General features: G+C 32.2%; 1 protein-coding gene across 1 annotated transcript; it reads left to right on the top strand.

Moving 5' to 3' along the window:
* Positions 1-7,163: 7,163 nt before the first annotated feature.
* Positions 7,164-9,341, top strand: LOC127120619 (probable pectinesterase 68). The gene is made up of 5 exons (XM_051051126.1): positions 7,164-7,737; positions 7,820-8,009; positions 8,255-8,461; positions 8,708-8,946; positions 9,033-9,341. Exons 1-5 carry the CDS (start codon positions 7,442-7,444, stop codon positions 9,187-9,189), a joined length of 1,089 nt encoding a protein of 362 aa, XP_050907083.1. The 5' UTR covers positions 7,164-7,441; the 3' UTR covers positions 9,190-9,341.
* The last annotated feature ends 607 nt before the right edge of the window (positions 9,342-9,948 follow it).

Below are 9,948 nucleotides of genomic sequence, written 5' to 3'. Positions count from 1 at the left end.
AATTTTATCATACTTTTTTTTCTCTATTTAAATTTTTATTTTCCTTGGTGTTGGCCTTTTGAATTTGGTGGCTTTTAGAGTACCACTAGCGCGCTTTGTCTTACCACTATTATATTTTTAGGAATTTGTCTTTGTAGCTTTATATATTCAAAGTAAAAATTATGAGAGTAAATTATTGTTTTAGCTATATCTCCTAATTAAAATAAGGGTTAAATATATGTCACCCCCTGCCAATATAACAAGTTTTGATTTCACCCCTTATAAGATTTTTTTTTGTGATTCCCCTCTTACCAAATTATGATTCCCTCAATAAAGACCCTAGGGTCACATTTTTGCTCTGATGTCCTATGTGGTATTGGGCAACTTGCTGACTATGTATTTATTTTCACATGTTGCATCAGTTTTTGATTTACCCCCCGTGAAATCTAGGGCTCACAAGTCGAATTTGCATTTTCGTTCTTATTCTTATTCTCCATGGTACGAGTTTGCTTATAAGCTAACATGGTTGGAAGCAACATAGTTGGAAGCAATAGCATACCTTCCGTTGAATTTTCATCTTTACCCAGGTGTGGATGCGATCGTGCAATGAAGATGTGGGTCGCCAACACTGTTCAAAATTGTAATAGGAAATTCTGGAGATGTCGTAACACATGGGTAAGAAAGTTAATAATGTTACACATCATAAAATCCAATATGTGACATTTGTGTGTAAATGTTGTTTGTGTTTGTAGAATGGGAATATCCGTGACCTGTTTGTGTGGGATGATGAAATTGGACATTGTATAAATGTGAATACTAACATTTCAGCAAGTTGCAAAAATTGTGAGATGGCAAATGTGAAGTTAGAAATCACAGCAAAGAAATTAGAAAAAGCAAAGATAAAGATTGATGTTCAGAAGAAGAAATATTTCAATTTGAAGATGGGACTTGTGATCTCGTGGTTTATGTTTGCAATGTTGTACACATTTATGTAATTTTCATCTTGCGGTAAATTGTTGTAGCTTAATGTATTTTGAAGTTTATGCAGAAAATGCATTATTGTATTTTGAAGATCATACAGACAGTGTAAAACACCTTTGTATTAATGAAATGTTTCATTTTGTCATCATTTAATAATTATGGTAAGAAGTAATGAGATTAATAGTTCATAAGATGATTATAAAATGTCACAAAAAGTATGCATTAGTCATTATAAAATGGCACAAAAAATGTGCATGAGTCATTACAAAAGGACATAATAAAAGGACATAAGTCATTACATAAGGACATAAGTGATTACAAAAGGACATATTAAAATTACATAAAACTACTTCTTTGATTTCTTCTTTGGAGATTTCTTTGTTATCTTCTTTGCATTTTGAGATCCATTGCTTACTTGTGTCATAATACATCATTCATCTTCTGTCAAATACATTGATTGGTTAGGGCTTGAACCATGACCTATGATTGGTTTTTGAGTCCCTTTCAACTTTATTCTCTCACTTGACCTCTTTCTCATTGCTTTGCCTTCTTGTTTAACTTTAGATTTTCCTTTCTTGTTGGCATTGATTGTGTTGATGTTAGTTTCTGTTTGCATAGCTAGATTTGTTGTGTTGTTGCCAGTCTCTGTTTGCATATCTGGATTTTTTATGTTGATGTCAATTCCGATTTATGTTCCTACTTTTCTGCCACTTTGGTTCACATTACCTGCATTAGCCTTGACCTTTTTCTACAATAATCCAAATGACAGACAATATCAGATTCATCTTTTGACAGAAAAACCAAACAACATGACTGAACAAACAAACAACATACCTTTCTTTTCAAGGCATTTGGATCTTGTTTTTTTTCTCTTGCATGGCTGAATATTATGTCCAAACTTATCACATTTTGTTCACCTATAAGATACACCAGGAAATCTTCTTTTAACACCATACTCACTACACTCCTAATTCTTAGTTTTCTTGGTCTGCCGGGACCTTTTTTTGTACAGTGGAGGTAGAAACTCTTCACTTTGAACTTCAGGCAACATTTCCTGTCCATTTATGGGACTCACAACAAAATCATAACAAATGACATATTTTCCCCTAGAATAACATTCATCAACAAACATTTCTGGATTTTGTTGCCTAAAACCTAAAGTTGCAACAACATCCCTACAAGGAATGCCTACCAACTCCAAGAAATTACATGTACAAGACCTTTTGGCAATGTCAACTATGAATTCTTATGTGTTATAAGAATGAGTCACCTTAAATTTTTCAATTATAGCCCAAGTTGGCATCCAATGACCATTCATAGCCACCATTTTATCTAATCTCTTCCTAGGAATTGGCATAACCTTGTGTGGCCACCTATCAAGTTTGATGGCAGAAGTAGAGCACCTATTGATTAAGTACTTTCTAATCCACTCACACATGGTTAGTATAGGTTTATCCCTAGCTACTAAAATTGTCGCATTAAAAGACTCAGCAATATTATTCATCAGTACATCACATTTAGGGTAAAAAAATAAATGCATGCTTACACCAACATTTTGGAGGTACTCCCATTAGCCATGTCCAAGCCTTGAGATCTACTTGCTTCAGTTTATTCATTTTTTGCATCCATCCTTGATAGTAAGTTGCCTTTACACTTCCCATCATAAGATCTCTTATTAATGATCCACCTCCAAACTTTTTCTTGAAATTTGCATGCAAGTGTCTTAGACACAACCTATGCTCTATTCTTTCAAACATTTCTTCAAATACTACTACCAAACCTTGTAACAAATATGAAAATCACACACCTTTAAATACAATTAACAGTAGATAATTTAAAACATAATGAGAAGTATGAAAACCATACACCTTTTGCTGATCTGAAATAAAGAGATATATATTGTCTTGTTCAACGTCTTCCATTAACAACTGTAGAAACCACCTCCAACCGTCTTTTGTTTCAGTTTCCACAACACCAACGACCAATGAGAAGTATTGGTCATTGGGGTCCCTACCCACAACAATTAAAAGTTGACCACCATATTTTGTATTCAAATGGCATCCATCAACCCCAACAAATGGTCAACATACATTTATGGATACTTTTTTACAACCATCACAACAAAAGTAAAAAGATCCAAACCTGGGTTGAATTGATGGCTTTGGTTTGTCAACGTTGATCTTCATAGTATTCCCAACATTTACCTTTTGCAACTCAGCAACATATCTTCTTAAATTTGCATTTTGCTTGTCTGCATCTCCTTCAATTATCTTTTTTGCTATCAGCTTTTCCTTTCATGCCCTAGCCGCAGTAATTCCCACAGAGTAATTATGTATCATGTCTTAAATAATATCACAAATCCTAACTGTCTCAGATGTTTGCATTTTCTTCACAACTGCCTTGGCCACCCACCTTTAGTTTGCAGATCTATTATCCTAAACCTTGGCACATGTGTGGTTGTCTATTATTGTCTTTATAGCATAAGTGTGCTTATGGCCCACTTTAGAGCATAGCATTAGAAAACCACATTTAGCCTTGCATTCCACCCTTACCCTGTAACTCTCATTTTTCACAAAAGTAATTTCCCTACCATTTAATATTGACCACTCATGAATTGCCTCTCTAAAGTCATCTAGAGAATTGAATTACATACCCCATTTAAACTTAAAATTCTTATTCAGTTGATCTTTCCTAAACTTTTCAAACTTAGGCCCATTATCATCATCAGAAACATCTGGATTTGAATTGTCTAGCTCATCACTAACATATTCATCATCTTCCCATTTCTTTTTTTTCCGAACCAGTTAACAATCCAACAATTATGGTACCCTCATTAATGGATAGAGAAACATCAATTCCATCAAATCCATCTGCAATAGCAGTGGTGCTTTCATCCTCATTATCATTAAACCCTTCAAGTCCCTCATCATCACATCCATCTAACTCTACCATCTCATTCACACACCTAGAACTCTTTACTATGACTTTTATACTAGTGACATCATGCTCCACAAACATTTCCCCATCTACTTCGGTTAAACAAACGTATGCAGCAAAATCATAAGCATCATCATTATTCCTAATCTGGAAAAAAAATCATCTATGTCAAGAATTTTGGTCCGCATTTTGTACGTCTCTTCTATGTAACCTCACCCATTCACCAACTTATGATTGTTAACCATTGACCACTTATCAATGAGTTGCCCAGACACTATGTTTGAAACATCACCCATGCATATCGTATCACCACCATTCAACCTTACAAATTCCCCTCCATGGTGAAATACACCATTAAACATCTGAAATTACAAATAACAGAAACTTTAAACCAAATTACTGTGCAAAAATAATTAAGAGCGATGTTTAAACGAAACTTCAAAATAAACCTATGACATTTGTGATTCGTATGCGTCTTCTTCAGGATGGAGATCGTCCTTCGCTTCGCACCACCGTGACTGCACCGTAACTTCGTCTTCTCCAATTTCTTCGTCTTCTCCGATTTCTATTTTGTGTGAATGACCAATTGTGAGCCCTAGGTTTTTCACGGGGGTAAATAAGAAACTGAAAAAATTGTAAGTTCTTTTTTCTTTTAAATAAAATACTAAATACACAATCAGCAAGTTGCCCAATGCCACGTAAGACATCTTTTTCAAATTCTAAGCGAAAATGTGACCTCAAAGTCTTTATTATAGGAATCTAAATTTGATAATCAAAAAAAAAAATCTTACTACAAGAGATGAAATCAAAATTTGCTACATTGACATGGGGTGACATATATTTAAGAGTTGTGGCTACCTTCCCGTGATGAAATCCCGTGATGAAATTGCAATCATCATGGATGATTCTATTTCTTCCTATAATCATTATTAAGGACATTGTTTACAAGTTTATGCAAACCTTGTCTCATACCCTATCAGATGAAAATGGAAACTTGAAAGAGACATGACTTTGAAGTCCCTAACGTTCAAAAAAGAATTGCGAGTGAGACCAATTTGGAAGATCATATAATACAAAAATAGAGTACTATTAATTCCATGCAGGGACCATTATGCACGTGTGTGTCATAAATCCATATTATCACCCCATCAAATGACCGTTTGAGGCACTAAATAACGCAGATTCTATTCTAGTACATTAGTGGTGAACCAGTGGAGGTAGACAGCAAAAATAAGGTATAATTATGAATAAATTAAGGTGATGGGGACAAACTAATCCTTAAACTTGGCCCATTACCTCTTAACACAATTATAAAATATGCATGAAACATCCTACTAGAATTGTTTTCTGTTAGGAGTACCGTACAAAGTTCTCTCTCTCACTTTTAATGTTATTCCCGCTTAGTACAATGAGCTATTCATTTTATCATTTTATTTTACATAAATTAAAATTAAGAGAAAAAAAATTTGAAAAGCACTTTCACTTTATTAAAAAAAATTGTTCTCTATTTTAAAAACTAATTTGTCAATCTTAACATGATCTAGGGAGTAAATTTATTAGAACATGCATTTAATGACGGTTAAAATTATTGGAGTTAATAACAAACTTCATTGTTGCATAAGAAGTCGAAGAAGATAGAGTTGTAGAGAGAGAGAAAAATTTAACTAATTTTTCTTCAATAAACTTAAATTCTCTAAAATTCAATTTTGTTATAATCTGTAATTAACTTTGAGTTAATATATATTAGTCCAAATTCAAATACAAACCAAATGCAAACTCAAATATAAATGAAATAAAAATTGAAACTAAAACAATCTTAAATTTAGATTATATAATAGGATACAAATATTAAACTTCATATATTAATATATTTACGTCAAGAAAATTAAAATAGAATGGAGATCAAAAACTTTAAAAAAAATTAGAAACAAAAAAGGGGTTTTTGAATTAAAAGAATGATTTTTATTTAAAAAAAAAATAGGATTACATTTAATTTTTAAATATCTAAATAATTAGTAAAATACAAAATTATTCCATTAAATAATTTTTTAATTGAAGGTTTAAAATAATTAAATAATGTACTTTTTTTAATTATCATCTTAAAAATCTTGTATATATTTAGATAAGATTAGATTTTTTTAAAGATAAAACAAGATTTAATTTTTTATGTATAAATCTGTTGAATTAAAAAAAGGAAAGTCACACAATAAAAAAAATTAAAATCCTATCAAATCAACCTACATGTTTTTTTTATTGCTATAGCTTTATTATATTATATTTTCGGATTATGCTATAAATTTATTAATATTTTGAAAGATTTAAGTTTATTAATTTAGATTAATTTTTTCCTTGTTTGAATCTATTATTATACACAAAAGTAAAATTATAATAAATTATAAGCTCATATTTTATAAAATTTTAAATTAAATATTAAAATACAACTTTGAACAATGTTTTTTAAAAATCGTTTCAAATGATTTTACAAAAAGTATGCAATTATATGAATTCAAATAAGTTTATCTACATTTTAAAAAAAATTATCCAAAAAATTATTGTATTTTATCAGTATTTTAACACGTTATTCTATTTAAATATAAACCAAAATATTTATTTAAATATGTTCAAATAAAATAATTACTACTCCCTCCGTTCCTTTTTAAGTGTCATTTTTTGACCTTTTACACATACGAAGGAAGCTAATCATTATTGTTACTTTTCAAACAATAATTCTTGTTTTACCTATAATACCCCTAATTATTTATTAGATTCATTTTACTTTTTCTCTTTATAATAATTATCTATAAGTAATTTTGACAAAATTACAATTAATAGTACCTTAAACTTTACCAATGACAATTAAAAAGAAACAATTTTTTTATAAGAAATAAACACTTAAAAAAAACGGAGGGAGTAGTTTTACCTCAACTCTTTTACACATGAAAAAGTTTACTTTATACATTATAAAATGTTAACAAACTAATACATGTAAACGTGAGGAAATAGATGGAATATTTACATGTAAACGTGAGGAAAACATTTTCTTGTTTAGAAGACACCATGACCTATATATACTATAGACTCAAGATTGGACTTTTGTGACAAAGCTATATGCTAAACCTAAATAGGCAGTATCCTCACGGGTGTAACAATCCAAAGGATGAATGACCCCCACAAGTCGCAACATATAACCAATCAATCATTTTCCAATGGCTAACCTACGTTGCCCCATAAATATGACCGTTGAAAATACCGTTATCTATTGCCCATATTAACTCTTATTCACAATTCTCAACGATAATATATTCATAATGCAGACAAATAGCCTCTCACTATAAAATATACAAATGAAATTAGTGCCTCTCATTTCCTCTACCTTTTTACTTTCACACTGTATATCATAAACTATACAACAATTATTTTAATCACACTTTTCCCAATCCCATATACTAGTATATTATAAATAATACAATACAATAATATACTCACCAAACAAATTCTTCTTTCAAACATTCTATTCTAACTTGCTTGCGTTCAATATTCTATAATGGCTAACTCTACTCTTTTACATTCGTTGCAATTTCTTTTGATTTTCAGTTGCATGTTGTTAAATGCAGGAACCTTGTCAAATGGTGCACGATATCACGACACAACCTTCAACTCTTCATCTTCTTCAAACTCATCCAACGATAACCACCACTGGACCGGACCTGTTGGTCACCTTGTAATAACGGTTGATCTCAACGGCGGAGGCCAGTTCAGTTCCGTCCAAGACGCCGTCAATGCTGTCCCAGACAACAACACAATGAAAGTGCTTATTAAAATCAGTGCAGGAAAATACAAGTATGAACTAGTACCAAACATAACTCTTAATCTGCACTATTAGTTGTATTTTTTCCACTATAATATTTTGTCTGTGGTGCAGAGAGAAAGTGGTGGTTCCCGTGACGAAACCGTACATAACATTTGAAGGTGAAGGGAGAGAAGTGACCGTGATAGAATGGCATGATAGGGCGAGTGATCCTGGTCCCAATGGACAACAGCTACGGACTTATAGAACTGCTTCTGTTACTGTTTTCGCTAATTATTTCTCTGCAAAAAATATCACCTTCAAGGTAATTCATTCTTTTATAACATTTATCTAATTTGTATCAAATATAGATTGACTTAATCGATTAATAAAAAATGTAGTAGTAAAAAACCGTACCGCATGTGTTGTCGCAATCTATAGCTACGTTCCAAAATTGTAAATATGTCCTTACATTCTCGTGACCTTGTACGGCATGTGTAGTTGTGATGCAATTAGAAACATTACTCAAAGTTATAGGATTATTTGCTGATGTAATTGTGATGCATGCAGAACACAGCACCGGCACCGATGCCGGGGATGCAGGGATGGCAAGCGGTGGCGTTTCGGATATCAGGCGACAAAGCGTACTTCTCCGGCTGTGGATTCTACGGTGCACAAGATACACTTTGCGATGATGCTGGTAGGCATTACTTCAAAGAATGCTACATTGAAGGTTCCATTGATTTCATTTTCGGAAATGGCAGATCCATCTACAAGGTAATAATGCCTCCATTGTTTATCATAACTTTTTTAACAGTCTAACGAGTTTGTCAAGATTTCGTCAAAGAAATTAATTTTTTCAACATTGAGATGTGTAAAAAACATTAAAAACTTTTTTAACCTTTCTGATGAACCAATTAAGATGTAGAAGAAGAAAAAGTGCTTTTTCAAGGTCTGAATTGACATTAACTATACTAGTTATTTAAGACTAACATAAACCCTCACTTTGATTGGTTGGTTCAGGATTGTGAGCTACATTCAATAGCATCAAGGTTCGGTTCCATAGCAGCACAGGATAGAAATGACCCAACGGAGAAAACGGGCTTTGCATTTGTACGATGCAAGGTGACGGGCTCAGGCCCATTATATGTGGGCCGTGCAATGGGCCAATACTCGAGAATAGTATACGCGTACACATACTTTGATAATATAGTTGCAAACGGTGGTTGGGATGATTGGGATCATGCCGATAACAAAAACAAGTAATCTAAATTAAAAAATGTTTCATTTAAATAATACTAATTGTTTTGGTAATGAGTTATGACATTATTGTTATTTTGTTAAATAGGACTGTGTTCTTTGGAGTGTACAAATGTTGGGGACCAGGAGCAGATGCAGTACGTGGGGTGTCATGGGCCCAAGAGTTGGATTTCGATTCTGCACATCCATTTATCAGAAAAAGCTTTGTCAATGGAAGACATTGGATCGCACCCAATGATGCTTAGCCATTATACCATTTTTAATATCAATGTAAAATAAATACCAAATATTACATTAAGAAAAGGCATTTTTTTGTTTTTATATATAGAAATTCATTTGTGTGTAATTTTATATACTCTTCTCAGAGGGAATAATGTATGACTCTTTTTATCGAGAATTCTTTGATCTACTTCGAATTAATAAAGTTATAAAGGTGCAATTCAAAACCAATTTTTTTGCAACTTTTTTTTTATTGCGTGAAAATCTTTGGTGCACAAGAATGAAGAAGATAAAGATGATGGAAGAAAGAAAGAGAGGTAGAATTCTAACTGACTTTCTCTTTCAAATGAAAACGGTTTCAAAATGAATTAGTTTTAAATTGAAACTTAAGTTCAGTATTTAAACCACCATAACATTTAATGAAACTCAAATTAAATCTAAATGTAACTAATTTGAATTTGGATTACACTTCAACACCATCTCTTAATCCACATTCAAGACTAAAATCAACAACATCAATTTCATCCCTCAATTGGATAAAGTGTTCAGTCTTGATAGCTTTAATCAGCACATCTGCAAGTTGTTTCTGAATGCTACAGTGAACAACTTCAAGCACTCCATTATGAACCTGATTGCGTAGAAAATGAAACTTGGTGTCAATGCGTTTGCTCCTTTCATGTAGCATTGGATTCTTGGGAAGGTTTATAGTTGATTTGTTGTCAATCATTAACCTCATAGGCTTGCTCACCTTGATCTTCATATCCTGCAATAAGTTCATAATTCAA

The sequence above is a fragment of the Lathyrus oleraceus genome, chromosome 2 (assembly GCF_024323335.1).
Source record: "Lathyrus oleraceus cultivar Zhongwan6 chromosome 2, CAAS_Psat_ZW6_1.0, whole genome shotgun sequence".
In the NCBI taxonomy this organism is placed as follows: Eukaryota; Viridiplantae; Streptophyta; class Magnoliopsida; order Fabales; family Fabaceae; genus Lathyrus; species Lathyrus oleraceus.
The sequence above is the reverse complement of the archived record's forward strand: the minus strand, read 5'-3'. Positions and strand labels throughout refer to the sequence as shown.